General features: G+C 41.7%; 1 protein-coding gene across 1 annotated transcript in view; it reads left to right on the top strand.

The window, feature by feature from the left end:
* Window positions 1-16758, top strand: part of ADAM12 (ADAM metallopeptidase domain 12) — a 271768-nt gene that overhangs the window by 136848 nt on the left and 118162 nt on the right. Inside the window, exons 4-5 of the mRNA XM_077350066.1 lie at window positions 7842-7920; window positions 13322-13398. Coding sequence (XP_077206181.1) covers window positions 7842-7920; window positions 13322-13398 — 156 coding nt within the window. The remainder of the gene's footprint in view (window positions 1-7841; window positions 7921-13321; window positions 13399-16758) is intronic.

Here is a 16758-nt window from a genome sequence, read left to right as displayed (position 1 = left end):
TCGGAGGAGCCGGGCCCGGCTCCTCCCCTGACCTACGGCATCCCTGTGGGGACGCCTCTCACTCCTGCCAGCTCCGCGGCGCTGACAGGGGCATCCTACCATGCCCACCATGGTGCAGCAGGGGGGCTATGTCCCCGATCCCCCCTCTGCTGCTGTTGCTGGCGCTTCAGCTCGAACACAGTGCTTCTGGCTCCACAGGAATGGCGTGAGGCCATTGTGCCGGGGCAGCCAGCATGGGCCCCAGAAGCTCTGCCCCCCGGTATAATCGGGGGGGGGTGCGGGGCTTTCAGCTCCGGTGCAATGGCATGGTGGAAGCTCAGCATAGCTGACGCCATGCATAATCGGTCATTCAGAGACTCTAAACCCCTGAAGCCCAAAGCTGAGATGCTATATCAGGAGAAAGCCTTGGCCTCTATGCTTCTTTTTGGTTTTCAGTGGAACTAGTTGACCACTGTGTGAGACAAGATGCTAGACTAAACTGACTATTGGCCTGATCCAGCAGGTTTCTTCTTATGTTCTTAAGTCTACAAGCCATTGCTACTAGCCTGAAATAAATAGCTGCACTGTGCACCATGACTGTCACTAATCTTCCAGTATTAACTTCCATCTCTTTTTCAGAGGACTTAGGCATTCTGACTTAAGGGGCATCTACTCCTCAGCATATTGTTGGTTGCATCTAGCATCATGTTACTCATTCAACCTCTCCTAATCTTATTGCCAGTTGCTTCCTTCTCTATTTCATTTTCTTTCTCCATTGTGAACTACTAAACCCTCTCCCAAACAGCATTAATATTTCATGTCTTTTCTCTGTCCATCAGTTTCTCTACATTAAGACATTACTTCCCATCATCCGATATAGACCCTGTTGCTACAATCTTCTTGTTTATGTTTCATCTGAAAGATACTGGGAGTATTGACCTTTTCATTTCCAGATAATGAAGATGCATGAACCTCACTTTTCTAGTCTGTTTATATTTACCTAGAAGCAAATTAAATATGCTTAGGAGTGGTTTAAGAACTGCATCCTTTAAGTTAATGTTAATATTCTTGAATGACTTCTAGTTTGGTTATACAAAAAGCTTCGGCTCAGATTTCATGAATAGCTGAAAGGCATCATTAAAACAACATGGACTGTCCACTTTGTAATAATAATGAACCTGCTGTTTGAAACAGAATTGAGTAAAAAATACTTTAAAAATATGGGAGTCAGCATCATTTTAAGGTGCCAAACCAGTGGTTCTCAACCTTCCTGATGCCATGACCTTTTAATACAGTTCCTCATGTTGTGGTGACCCCATCCATAAAATTAAGCAAGTGTTCTTTCACAGAAATTTAACTGAAAGTAACCAATTGCATGAAGATCCATTATTCATGATTGTATATAAATTGGTGGGCACCTTCATCAGGAGCAGCAACAGTGGCGGTGCCCCCCCCCCTTCCTGGCCAAGCTGCTTGCTCTGCCGAGACCCCTGTGAAAGGGTCATTAGAGCCTTTGCATTAATTTAGTGTTATGCCTTTCTTGTATGGTGACCTTTTAAGTTTGTCCATTTCTGGCAAGGCTGTGTCTCCAGCAGTATTAGGCAGGACGTCCTGGAAATGACACTCAGGGCTGCTGTCACTAGTAGAAAGAATGTTGGTTCAGACCCAAGTCAAGATTTAAGGGTTTCTCCCCGTGAAGGAACAAGGTTGGTCTGAGAGTGGCACTTCAGCACTCTGGACAGATCATAGGGAGCAAGCATCTTGCTCTGGCAAATTCCTGGGTTTAGCTGTGCTTTTTTCATCTTCCGTTGGCCTCTTTACCTCTTTCCGAATCTGTCCCTTTTATATAGAGGGGAAATCATTGACATAATAAGCCTCTTTCTTTAATTCTTGTTATGATAATAGTCTCTGTTGGTGAGTAGACTTGAGAAATCATCACGGCCTTGAATCATCATGACCTTGATAATGTAGTTGATGTCTTCTTGGAAGGATCTAGTTCTGAAGGATCCTGGTTAATGGAAGTTGGGGTGCCTCTACAGTTCCTTCCATTGTCTCTTAAATTTCTGCAGCCTCTTCTCTGTGTTGGTTTCTGGGTTGCAGCTTGGGGCCTGGATCACGAGAATGCCCAAACACTATGGGAGGATGGTATAAATATCTAAGAAAATGAATAAATAAATGTCTTCCCAGCTGTACAGAGAATTTCCAAACTATTAACATAACTGTCCATGAACAGCTGGTAGTGCTGTAGTAATTTTCCTTACAACATAAATAATCTCTGTGACAAATTGGGTGTGGAGCTGGAAGAAATCTGACAAAGATAAACAAACTCCTGAGCCTGTTTCAATGCACTTTCCCCTCAAAATCCAACAATGCTTCATCATAATAGATTTTAGAGTGCTCTAGGGCTTTATTGTCAATGTAATGGCTAGGAGAATTTGAGGGGGAGGAAGCTGGTGATACTTCTGTACATTGCCAGCAGTAGAGGAAAAAGCACCTATATATGACAGGTATGTGTGTATGTGTAAGGCAGGGAAGATCTTTTTTCTTCATGAGAACTAAGTCTTCATCTCTACAAGGCATTCCCCCTCCCTTCTTTAATATCCTTGGTACACAAATGTGCCAGTAGGCTAGTAGGGACATAACACGGCAAGGGACTAAGATGGTAGGATCCAATTTAAAATGGTTATTTCTAAGCAAATCAGAGAATTGGGGATATAAAGCAGAACACTTTTTCAAAAACAGTTTTTCTACAAAGTTCCCTCCCTTTAAGGAAGTGGGTCAGACAGTGCATTTACTAGAACTGAAAGCTTTCATAGCTGACCAAAGCAGCCCAGTTCTGACAACATTTGGGTGCTGATGGTTAGCTACCAGCACCCTCCTTACTAGATCTAGTCACATTTGACCAATCCAAAAGTGGGGGCTTTTGTAAATATTTCTCCAAAAAGGTACAGATCAACAAACTATTCCCCCAGAATCAGGTGTGTTTTGTACTTGGCACTTTCAGAAAATTCTCTGGGCTGGGGTGCCAGATCAGGAAAAAAATTAATTTCTTGTCCCCTGGGATGATGTTTGCCAGATCGCTGTGATAGCTGGCCATGTCATGATTTTCCAAGTGTCAATATTTTGATTCAGCAAAGATCTTAACACAGGTTTTGGCCTTTTCCACAAATTTCCCACCACCAAATAGCAGTGTGCTCATGAAAATAAGAGCTTAACTTCTAAAATACAGTTTCTGTGTTTGAAAGTCTTGTTTTCAGTTGTGAAAGGCATAGGGAAGTCTGGGAAATGGCTGCCTCAGTCCATTCTGCATTGCAGTGTAAGAAGAATCGTTGATTTGTTGCCTCCTTTATGAAGTTTTATTTTTTCCCCCGGGGTCATAGTTCTATTAAGTTTGGATACCTGACTTGGGGTGGGTGGAAGTTGTTGTTAAATTTTTTCATTACAACATTATAGAACCTCTGTGGAAATCCACCAGAGTATTACAGGTAGAATATTATAAAAGTGGCCACATTCAGAGGGAAAATGTCTAAAAGCACTTTGAATCACTTTAGATAATGAAACAGAGGGGGAAAGTATGAGGCATTTAAAGATTATGCAACAATGGTCTGAATTCAGAGGTGCTTGATGCGGGTGCATGAGTAACTCATCCATATGCTTGCCTGATACTTTACGTCATAATGAGAAAACCAGGCTGAACAATGCCATCACCTGAACATTCACCAATAGGGAAGCTTTTGGATGCACCGTAGTGCAGCCATTCCGTTGGGAAGGGGGATGAGAATTTTTGTACTGCCAATTTGTGTTGGTATTAATGTAAAGAGGTTTTCATGGGATATATCTTTTATGTTTTATGTGGGCATTTTAATGGTGTGACCCGCTACGAGACAACTTGCTGTGGGGGGCGAGATATAAATTTGATGGTGATGGTGATGATGATGATGATGATGATGATGATGATCTTAGCTAGCTAATTATGCGAACAGCAGAACATTTCAGAGACTTGTTTATTCCTCTCAATCCACATAAGAGAACAGCTAGAAGATGAATAAAGGACAGCCATTTCCAATTTGAATGTCAAGGTGTCCTAAATGAAGATGCAATGACATGAGTGATAGTTTCAACAGGCTGCAATTTCAATATTTTTTCCCGTTTGCCTCCCCAGTGAGAATGATGCATGAGTATGTTGTAGGATCTTTGTTGCAGCTTTGGTCAAGAGAAAGGAAATTCTGTCTGTGAACCTGAAAAATGTTCTTTCCTGCCAATGGGATGTGTTTCATGCTTTCCAAGTGATAGTAGGTGCAGCTGGCTAAGAAAGAGGTGGCGTGTGATGTTAAGGAATATAGAGGGCAGCAAAGGATTGATACTATCATGTACTGGCAAATGCCTTTAGTACTCTGTAGTAGGAATAGGTCCCAAAACTTCATTGCTCTTTTGTATTCAAACATACTTGGCATCGAATCCATAAACCTGCTGCTCAGAACCGGTACCATTTTTGGTGTTAGAAATACGGTCTGGTTTCTTTGTTTGAGGAAGCAGTAGAAAATCTGAATTTAAAAACAGCTGGTCTGTCTGCAGTACAGTATATTAGACCAAGATTTTCTGGTAGCAGCTGCTTATCTACCAGTACAGCACAAATTCAGATTGGATTTAAGTATATAGAGATTCTGAACACATATTTAAAACATTTAACTACTGAGGAGCTTTATATCTTTGCTTCCTCTCAGAGATGAATCATGACATCCGTATCATATCTGGAAAGTTGAAGATATTTTGGCAAAAATGGAACAATTGTGGGGAACTGGTAAAGGCACCATGGCCTGCTTTGCTTTGGATGGTGCAGATGTAACTAAAAATATTTTTGGATTTGTTTCCACAGTCATGACTCCCAGAGGCCTTTATAAGTTTCTTTTTTAATGAAAAGAGGTGGTTTCCACACCAAGGGCTTTCTTTGTATTGGCATCCAAAGTGGAGTCCTTGGAGCATCCACACAGTATAGTGTTCCCATCCTTGGCCCTCAACGTGCTTTCCCCCAAACCTACTTTGTAGGGGGGGGGGGTTGTGACAACTCTGGTAATTTATATAGCCATCTGTATACCATAAACAATAAACAATTAAGTGTTTGTGTGGATGCTCAGCTGCTGGTGCACATGCCTCTGTCTTCACAGCAGCACTAACAAAACACAGAACCTTTGTCATGTGGATGCAATCCAAGAATCATGGCGCAATGCCTGGCAGCAGTCCGGTGTGGCTGTTGCCATGCATAATGGGTCCCACTCACTTTAGATCATCATTGCTGGTGATAACCAGGATTCTGGACCCCCTGGACACTAGATGACAGCCCAGAGGTTATGAGATTTGGTTTTGTTGCCTCAGGGGAGCTTTAATTGGGGTTTTATATTGATGTTTTATGTGGGATTTTATCTGTAACCTGCCACGAGACAGCTTGCTGGGAGCAGCGGGATATAAATCAAATAATAAATAAATAGTCTCAGTCTAACCCAATTGTGAGGATTATTGTTAGGATGATGATGAAATGAAGAACTATTCATGCCATCCCCAGTTCTGAGAGAGAATATACTGGTGAGAGAGCATATACAAGAAAGAGGAGGCGTCTTCCCAGGTATCATACTGCAGATCATGAAACATGATTCGTTATTGTCGTTTTGATCCATGTCCTGTCTCAGTTGCACTGATTCAATTATGTTAAGCAGATAACTAATTTAGGTAGCATCCTTTCCAGTATTTATCTCCTTTACCATGGAGGAGGAAGAAATGTAAATCAGTCTGGAAAACTGCATTGCTTTCCAAAAGGAGGCAGATTGTCTAATGGCCACATGTATCAGCTGTGGACTTCCTCGGGTACCCGAGAGTTGCTTTTCTTCTTGTCAATCACGATTGCTTATATTACCCATATTATTGATAACCTTTCAAAGAAGGGCTCCCCACCTACGTTGCAGCCTCCTGGTATTCAGCACATATCATTTATTCCACTAGGCAGCCTTTAAAGTATTAGGCATTTTCAGCAGGGAAGACAACAGCCGGTACTGCCAAAAATATTGGCTCCCCTATAGGCATGTGTTGTACAGGACCCAACCTTTTCATTTAGCTGTCACAACAATATCAACAAGCCATCGAACAAGAATGAAAAGGAAAATTCATGGCTTTGGGGGAGGAAGGGGAGGAGGGAAGTTCTCACACTAGAAGCTTAATTCTTGCTCAGGTTCAAAACAAAATAAAACAATACCTTCTGCGTATATAGTACCAAAGAAAGCTTTTATTGTCTTTATTTAATCTTTGTGTCATCATATTTTTGGGAGGAAAATCTATTTGCTGACTAAACTATAGATGATGAAATTTTATGTCTACAAAGAATTGTTCATTAACATTGCAATCACAGTGTGCGATAAAATCACAGACATTTAGTTGACTTGGATGGGTCTAAGTAATGCTGAGTGCTGCAACTCTAGAACAATGCATTCACAAGTTTCTCACATGCCATGAAATCTGATGGTGGATACCTAGCCTATCTGAAATGCTTTTCTAGCACTGGCCACCAATATTCTAATTTTCACTCGCATCCCTCTGAAGCCACAGTGGCAGGAGCACTAATGGGAATTGCTTTTGCATGGACAGGCCTATGAGAACAGGCAGATAAAAGCAGTCTGGCTGAGGGGGTGGGAAGGAGAGAAGGAAGCAAGCCCAGCAGCAGCAGGCACTGGACCCTGCCTGGTGCTAGCAAAAGCCACTGGGGCTGGCCTGGTCCAGGAGCCACCACTGAACTGGGACCAGCCCAGTACTAGAGACTACCATGTAACTGGACTGGGCCATACACTGGTAACCATCACAGAATTCTGCCAGACCTTGTTCTGGGGGAAGGAAGCCAGGGATAGGGAAGGAGGAGAGCTGAAGAGGAATGTTGTTGGCTGGTGGCTGGATGGGAAAGAGAAGAAAGTTGGAAAAGGGAGAAGATATGGGGGCTTTCAGGGAAGGGAAATAGTGCAGGAGGGGACTATGGGGTAAATGAGATTGCACAGTGAAAAATGGGAGGGGGGAGTGTGGCACTGTGTGAAATGGCTAGGATGCTTCAGAGACAACTCATTAAAGGAATGAAATTTGCTGTATGAAACCTCTATCCCTGTATTGCTTTATTCAGAACTGGGTTAATAATGGACAATGTCTGGTTTAGAATGGTAAGATGAAAGGGGCCACAGAATGCAGGTCTTACCTTTAACTGAAATATTTAAGGAAACAATGTCCTTAAGTTATGTTTAATGGTTAAACCAGCAGGAAGCCTATAAAGGGGTTTTTGAAGGCTTCAGTTTTCTCTCCTTTATTTTGAAATGTTACTCCTATGTCCAGTTGATTTAAACCACCAGGGTCTTCATTCCTATGGAGGTTCACTCCAGTGGGGTTCATTCCAGTGGAGTAATGCCCATTACAGAAATCCTGATTTTCTCTACCCTGTGAGGTAGGCTGCTTGCGGAGGGGCAGGGAATAAAACCCAGATAACCAGGTAGAAGTCAGCACTCCTAACCACTACACCAAACTGGCTCGCAACCAAGAAGTTGCAGTCCAAACTAGAGAAGAACTGGATTGGTGTCAGATTAACAAAGTTTTGAGCATTATAAAGTTGGGAAGTACATAATCAAAACTAAATACAGATTTCAGAAGGATCACTGTTTTCTGTACACATACTTTTGCAGTGAGACAGGCAAATTTACTGACACCTTCTTGACACTCTTTTTAAAATATTCACACTGCCCTGACTGTTAACTTTCTGTTTCATTTTCTAAATAAAATTATATACATTTATACTGGCATTTGACCTTGGAATTAAAGATGTGTTTTCAATTTCTTTTCAGTGGCCTGTTTGCCGGTAACTTCACGGAAACACACTATTTGGAAGATGGTACCAGTGCAGTTCTCATGCGTAATGACACGGTGAGATTTGTGACTTCTTGCTATCAGGAGGTGAAATGATACTTTATAATTAAAAGGAAACCATGTTCATACCATGGATGAGTCTATATTGAGCTTTAGAGGACTCTTTAGGTAGTTTCTGGGCCTTTTGTTGCAAAAATCATATCTGGAGCTTTTGGGGATGGGATCTGGGGAGGTGGGTTGGGGTGGGAAGGGGAAGGTTTTTAGTGGGGTTAAATGCCATAGAGTCCACCTTCCAAACTGGCCATTTTGTTCAGGGGAACTATCTGTTTTGCCTGGAATCACTTGTAATCCCTGGAGATCTCCAGACACCACCTGGAGGCTGTCAAGCCTACATCTGTAGGGGGAAATTTCCTACGAGGTACATGAGGTACATGAGGTTTTAATGGTTATAAGATCTGAGAACTTGACTAATTTTTTTTTAAATGTGCCCATTAGAGCTTTTCAACATGCTTCAAGCAGCATTTTTTGCAAAGGTAAAGCATGAGAAATAAGGCTTCAGCAATTCATCACATGAGAATCAGTTTCTACAGAACAGAAGCTCTCAAAAAGAGACCCTAAGGCCTTTCTGGCCTTCTACAGTGCAGAAGCCAGATGTTATTTTCATCTCTTCTTTCATCTCTTCTTTGTTTACATTGAATCAGACCCTAAGAAAGATGGGGGGGGGGGGACTGGGGTGAAAAAGGATTCTTATATTAACAGATAGTTAAGACTTCCTTTTATAAATACAGAAGTGTTTTGTAGAAAGAACATTTTTGTTTTCTGGCTGTAAGTAAAACATCTTAATTAAAACAGCATACTGGCTGATCTTAATTATGTTGTTTATCTTTTATCTTTTGATTAGATCCAGCTTAACTAGAGTTGTTAAAAAAAACCTTTAAATGCTGTGTGTTTGGTATACCAGGAGAAGTGTTGTGTTTCATGTTGTTTCCCACAATGAAAATTGTAGATTGTAGTAAATTGGCTTACATGATACCCTTCTCATATAGGAGTCGTTGCTATGAATGCATTTAAACTGGTATTTAAAGTGAATGGTATATAAACAACAATCTGTGTATGTGATACAGTAAATGGTTAAAATGTTTCATGCTTTTTTGGGAAACCCCCCCCCCCATTGTCATGCTATCTAAAATAGTTATGTATGCCACTCAAGTGAAGATTTTAAAATCTACATAATAGGCTGCAGAATAGTTTTATGCATAGTTTCACTTACGGTTTCATTTATGGTAGTTTCATTCATTATACTTTCGTTATAGAAAAGTAAGAACAGTTTGGAAAGGGTGCAGTTTAATCTCTCAGATGTTAATACTGATGCCTGTACATGTCACAAAGGAAAAACATCAGACAGCATTTTACTCTGCCAAAGCATTAGAAAATGATAAAAGAGTAGATGGGGGGAGCAGGGGAATGGAAGCCTGGGGGGGGGTGTTTGGATAAAGGGAATGTAGGGGGAAAGATCACAAAGAAGAAGGAGTTGATGGGGCAAAACGAGATTTCCCCTCCCCTTGAGAGTTCTCATGGGCCCCATACCTGGTATATAGCATATTTTCTTCCACATATATAAAAATTGTCTCTCCTGCACCTGTGTGTGGTTAGGACCATTAGCTCCGTCACTGCCTGGCAGGAGCAGCAGAGATAAAGGACTCACACAGAAGCTACCCATTACAGAGACAGTGCTTGGCCAGCTCTTTGGCCAGACCATGGTTCCAGCGTTGACAAGATGAATACTAGGTGCCACCTCTAAAGTCCATTGAAGGCTGGGAACTATGAATGAGTGCAAATGGCACAGTTAGCTAGCAGGAATGTTGCACCAAATGCAGCATATTATGTTATCCCCTTATAAACTTCTGCTCCTTCTTCAGATTTGGATTAGTATGGAAAGAGCAATCCCGCAAACACTGGATGGTCCCTTCTTGAACAATCTCTGAGTGTGATTTTGTTTTTTGCAGAGGTAGAAACGTGCCCAAACAAGCAATCCCTTGCTTTGACCTTTTGCAAATAGCTATTTAATATATTTAATAAAACTTGGTATCTAGATAGCAGTAGAAATAAAAATACACAATGTACTAATATTCAGATAGATTGTATTGGTCAAACCATTGGCCATCGCAGCAGGAGCAACAAAAACAGCCCCCCCACACACACACAAATGTACATCAGACAAATGGTACAAATTGACACAGTCAGCCAAATGGTACAATACAATAACTATAGGAAATATGATCAATCCAAAAAGCCATCCAAGACCTGTTCATCCATGAAAAGTGCAACACAAAAACAGAGAGTGGCTGCAGGCTGAATAGCATCTGGAGCCCAGGTCAGAAGCAACTGGGATATTCAGTTTCTGTGCTGTGCCATCCCATCAGTATTTGGGGAGGGAACCATAATAAAGTTGTGGCCTTATACTTGCCCAACAAAGACATATCGTGCCTTCCTTTACTGGTGCCCTCCTGCTAGTCAGCTGCTTTTAAACAAACTGGGGGAGTGTGTTAGCAAATAAAAATATGTTTTTAAATTAAACCGGCATTAATCTTACCATAACTGGGGATTAAACCTTTCTTGGGTGTCAGGATATGGAATAAATAATGGCATAATTCTTTGGTGTCATCTCTATAACACAATGATACAATTAGAAGAAGAAGAAGAGCTGGTTCTTATGTGCCAATTAGTAGTTTGTTTGTTTTGAAGTCTTTGGTCTAAAAAAATCATCAGATGGCCTTAACTAATAACTTGAGTGATAAATATGTTTTGCCAAGGGTTATTTTCACCCTTCCTGTGTCAGTGTTTGAATCTAGGTACCAGAGAGCAACCTTGGCTGAGGTTAAAAGTGATAACAGTTGGTGAACCTATTAAATACTTAAAAAAAAATTTCCAGCTGTCATGGATGCTCTCCTGCTCTCAACAAACCAATGACAGCCAGAGTGCAAGGTCTTCCTAAGGAATTTGGCAGTGTCCAGCTTCCCCTCAGTCTGTTCTGTCTGCTCCCTTGACTCCAAGAGATCTCTCCATTTCCTGTCTTCTCCTCTAAGGGGGAGATGAGCAAAAGGGAAGAAATGTGTTGTTTGTACATGGTCCAAATTATATCTCAAAGCTTTCTGCTTCCAATTATAATTGTGTGTGCGCGCGTGTGTGTATGCATGCAGTCATTCATACATATATGAAACATATCCAAGATAGCATAATTTACTGTTCTGGACTTTCTTCATTTAGTTTAGAAGATTTTATTTTGTTCTGAATCCTTCCAGTATTGGTGAAGATTTAAAAAGATGATTCAGAAACAGCCTGAGAGATGTAAAAGTTGTTTTTATCCAAGCATGTGAACTGCAAGTAGATTATAGATCTTTCATTTTGTGCACAGTTAGATCCCCACCTAAGAGTGGAGAGATACTCTTGTGCACAACTAATATTTTCTTTACTGTATAATCCAATTTGCCAAGAAATCAGACTCCTGAACTATTAAAACTCAACCCTGGTCTTTTCATTGTTATTGCTTTCTCTAACGAAATCAAGGTGGTCTTTAGAAGTCTGCTGTCTGAGGCTGTGTAATTGAAAACCATGCCCCGATACTGGAAAGGTTAATTAATGCAGCTTAGATATGAATGAACCAAAGTAATAAGAGGCAGAGCGGGATGACTGCCAGGCTGAAATATGAGTGATAACTTTCCTTGTCTCTAATAAAATAGCAACCTTTAACAGGGTGGCTTTGGGCTTCCGCGGGGCTTTCAGAGGTGCTATTTAAAAAAAGAAAGAAATAAATAAATGCTGAACATGATATAATCATTATGTTCTAGCCAGGTCCTTAATTGGGAAGATGCTGTTACTTTAGTCAACAATGGCATTAACCTTCGTTCCAGACAAATGTGCATCTTTACAGTATGTATCTTCTGTTGCGGTTGTCTTTTGTAAGCAGCTGGATTTATTAAAGAAATATAATAACCAAGCCACAAAATGAAACAAGCCTATTGCTCCTGAAAATGGAACTCCCTTTTATTTCTGCTCCTAATAACATCCTGTTGCTGAGTCGGTATAATTTAATAAAATACTCTTTCTTTCCCCACCCCTTTTCACATGTTTTTCATGCGTTTCTAAAGGCAGGGAAACAGGGAATTACCTTGCACAATATGCTTAGATGTACATATTATAACTCTGCCTCACATTAATAAAGATGTATCTATACGGAAAGCCTAAAGGTAAATGGTGATGTAATTAGCCCTGCTGTTTAATTTCACACTGTGCCAAGCAGCATAGTTTCCCAGTAAACATAAGCTACTTCCACATGGAGACAATTTTCTATGTGGCTCTGCTGAGAATGCAGAGGCTTTTGCAGTGGCAAAAGGACACTCACACAGCCGTTTTCTCCAGCTCAGCCTCCCATGCCCATTATTTAACCTCCCTTCCCAGGAGGGCTTTGTTTTTGTTTTTTCTTAATCAGGCATTTTTAGCCTAGTTGCTAACCTCAATGGTGGCTGGAGATCTCCTGGGATTATACCTGTTTTCCTTTGAACAGAGACCAGGGCCTATTCTGCACATATATGATGATGCATTTTCATTGTGCGTTGGCAGCTGGATTTTCCTGTGCAGAACAGGATAATCTACTTCTAAAGTGCATTGAAATTGCATTATCTATTGTGTGCAGAATAAGCCCAGTTCACCTGGAGAAAATGGTGGCTTTCAAATGTGGACTGTATGTCATTATATCCTCTTGAAATGCCTTCCCTCTGCACTACCAGAAGGACTATGAATAGAGGATTATCATGTAGACGACTTCAAAACACGACTGCTTGAAGATAGCCAAGACAGTGGAAACTGTGGAAATAGTGAAGAAAAGTTGGTCTCTTCATTAATGAATGTTTTAAATTATTATTTGAACCTTACTGACAAAAAAGAGAGCCAATTTAGTGTAGTGGTTAAAAGCGGCAGCTTCTAATCTGGAGGGTCGAGTTTAATTCCATGATTCCCCACATGCAGCCAGCTGAGTGACCTTGGGCTTGCCACAACACTGATAAAACTGTTCTGACCAAGCTGTAATCTCAGGGCTCTCTCAGCCTCACCCACTTCACAGGGTGTCTGTTGTGGGGAGAGGATAAGGGAAGGTGATTGTAAGCTGCTTTGAGCCTCCTCTGGGTAGAGAAAAGCAGCATATAAGAACCAACTCTTCTTTGGGACACCATAGATATTATTGTCAGCAACTAGTTTTAATCTAGCACTAAGCCCTGGGAAGATTCTCCTTCTTTCATACAGGCAGAAAGAAACTTGGTGGCATTCAGCCCTTAATTTAAGGGGAGCCTTTAACACAAAGAACTATGTAACAACAAGAAGCAATAAACTTTATATAACAACAATATACCAATATGGAAAATGTGAAGGTACTGAATTTCCCCACTGTTCTCTGTTTAATTAGGATCACTGCTACTACCATGGCCATGTGCAAGGTTATGCTGAGTCTGCAGTCAGTCTGAGTGCATGTTCTGGACTCAGGTAAGTGGAAATACTGATGGCAGCAACTTGGTCTGCTATGAGTGTGGCTCATATTTAAATTGCTCTGGGCGTGAGACTCTTGCTTAATCAGCTATTAGAAAGCACTGGTGGAGAGCTAGCTCTGTTAGCTATATAGTAACGCCTCAAAATAAGAAGAGCCTCCAATAAATCAGAAACTTAAAACAGTTTCATTTGGGCATCTTAAGGCTTCTTTGTGCTTGCTTTATCTGTCCTGAGAAGCCCATGTGGACAGGTGACCATACATACATACATACATACATACATACATACATACATACATACATACATACATACATACATACATACATACATACATACATACATATCATATGATATTTTTGAACTTTTAGTATCTGCTATGACCTCCTCATAGGGTTGCCAGCTATGGACCTGGGGACTTTGGGAGTGGAGCCCGGAGTTGGCAGGGTTTGGGGCAGAGAGGGACCTCAGTGGAATATAATGCTATGAAGCCACCCTTTAAAGCAGCTATTTTCTCCAGCGGAACTGATCACTTTAGTCTGGAGATGAGCTATAATTCCAGGGGATCCCCAGTCCCACCTGGGGACTGGCCTCCCTACCTCCACAGGAACCCTCCTGTTGTGTCTGCCATGTCAAATTATTTGATCCATTAACAATATTAGCTAAAAATAAAAGCATTATTTCCGTAGTATCCTCTTGTTTACCAAATGTTGGGAACATACAATGTGAGTACTGTGACCTGTATTTGGGGGAGGAAAGGGAATGAAAAATAACCCTGGAACAGAGGTGAGGAGGAAACAATGCAAGTGGTCGAGTGAAAAGACATGCCTGCCTGCCAAATGGTAACACAGAACCAAACTGAATTAGAAGCATTTAATATTGTCCAGTCATTTGTAAAAAGCACAGCCAAGCAAGATAGGACATCGATGCAATGGACATGAATTTACACTATAGATCAGACTTTCTCAGGCAGGGATTCTTAAAACCGTGAGGTTTCTTAAAACCATGGGGTTTCTTGGTGGCCCTGGAAGGATTTCCTGAGTGAGTGGAGGTTAATGATAGGCCTGGAGGGAGTGGGAAAAGGAGGGGGCCTCAGGTGGGCTTGTACACAGCTTCCTGAGTATATTCTACATCAGTGGTTCCCAACCCTTTTATTACCGGGGACCACTCAACGCTTGACAATTTTACGAGGCCCGGTGGGGGGGGGGGGTAGTTTACTCCTCTACTCTCAACCACTGCCCTAACGCTCTCTGATGGCTATGGTAATGTTTTAACATCCCTTGAAAATTAGATATAGACATGCCACAACAATGAACATAAGGAACATTTTATTTTCATGGAAATTTTAACTCATGACAATGACAAATCAATGGGAACCCTGAGCTTGTTTCTCTGCAATGAGATAGTCCCATCTGGGAGTGATGGGAGACAATGACACCCGAAGTGTGTTGTAAAGGGCCGGGGGGTGAAGTAAAGGGCTGGGAGGGGGGAGAAGGCGTCCTTCGCGGCCGACCTCCAATTAGTCGATGGACCACATGTGGTCTGTGGCCCACAGGTTGGGGATCGCTATTCTACATGATCACACCACTTCTGGGGTTTCTCGAAGCCTGAGGAATGTTTCAGGGGTTTCTTAATGGTAAAAAAGTTGAGAAGGGCTGCTATAGATAGACTTGAAGGTTGCAGTGTTCTCACAAAGCCGTTCCAAATTACCATCCTGTAATATTCTGTACATCCCCAATACGTGCTTCATAGATACAGAAACATGATAGATATACAGTGTTTTCACTGGGCTTTGATGCTTTCCAGCTGTTTGCTGATAATTTATATCAACCTTGTGATGTGATGTTGTCATGCAACATAATAACAAAATTGGGATCGCAGGCAAATATATTCAGCGTGCTCTGTGACAGGGTGAATTCTCCTAGCTTAAGCAGGTCATGTGCTTGAGCCTTGAGGTAAAGGAGCAATACTTAGGGACAGGATATTTAACTCTGTCTTTAGGCTGCTTCACATCCCTGTCTTGGCAACTGAAACTGGCCAAAGTGAAAGCCCATAGTGATGGTGGCTTCCAGATAACAGCCTGTGTTGCTTTAGCCGGCCAAACTCATTTCACAGCTTGATAGCACTATCTAGCAAATAACCTGCGGTCATTATCAGGGTATAACCTGAACCTGAACTAAAAGCATATTACTGCAAAGCTTTTCTGCTGCAAAAAAATAGATGTCATGAACCATGCAACCTCTTCCTGAAGGTACAATGAAGCAGTGAACTGTCTGAAGGAGCAGCATCCCTTCCTTTCCCCATGTATGGGTGTCTGAAAAAAATAATGCACAAGATAATATTATTATATACATAATATTCCTGAAAAACAATTTTGCTAAGTTGCTGGCCTTCTCTTTTGTCTATATGGAATGATTTCAGAAAATATGGAAGTTACCTATAAGAATGACATTACTGAAATCACCCTCAAAGCTTTTGCTGACTATGTACCGGATGGCAGAAGCCATACAAATATTGCTATGATATTTAAGCAGTTGCAACATGGGCCTGTATTTTGTGAATGTTCCCTTTTCTCTTTACCCAGGCAGTATGGGGTTGATCACACCACTAGATAACATAATGGGGGGAGGGGCTGAGGACGGAAAAAAGCCCATCTGAGGACAGAAAGAAGTGTTAGAATGGGAGCATGCCAGTATCAAAACATAAGCTTTGTCAATCCTCTTCTTAGATTCTGAGGCACATGGTAGAGTTGGGACCAATTTCTCCAAACCAGAAAGCAAACCTTTATCTGCAATCCCTTCACTGTGTGAATGTGTGTGTGTGTGTGGGGGGTATTTTTATGTTGTTGCTGAACTCAGTGATGAGTAACAGAAGTGAGAGAATAGGGGGGCATTCTGCACAAGCTAAATGAAACAGGAGTGTGGCAAATTGTAAATGCTACTAATTTGAAGTTATGCACGATGTCGCACACAATCTGCCACACTCCTGAAACAGACCCGTGAAAAGCGCTTCGTTGTAGCGCTTCCAGGGAAATCCCCAAAAGTGGATTCACCCACTGGAAAGCACTATACTCTTGCAAACAATCTGCAACACTAGCATAAAAGTTCTGTGTGTTACCATTGTTGCGGTTTCAGCAAAGTCCCTCCCCCTGGCTCTCTCCTCTGAACTTCCGGCAAAGCGGTCACCATTTTTTTTTCTCGGAGCGAGCGGAGAGCAATAAGCCGGTGAGCCTTCATTCACCCAGCGAGGCTTCTCCAGCTGCAGTCCCCCCACAGAGCTGCTTTAAAGCTCCCCTCAAGTCACCAAGCACAACACAACCCCATTTGCTAGTTCCCTTTATTTTCGGCTGAAAATCGCGCC

The sequence above is a fragment of the Paroedura picta genome, chromosome 8 (assembly GCF_049243985.1).
Source record: "Paroedura picta isolate Pp20150507F chromosome 8, Ppicta_v3.0, whole genome shotgun sequence".
Lineage (NCBI taxonomy): Eukaryota > Metazoa > Chordata > Lepidosauria > Squamata > Gekkonidae > Paroedura > Paroedura picta.
This window is presented reverse-complemented; position numbering and strand designations above follow the sequence as displayed.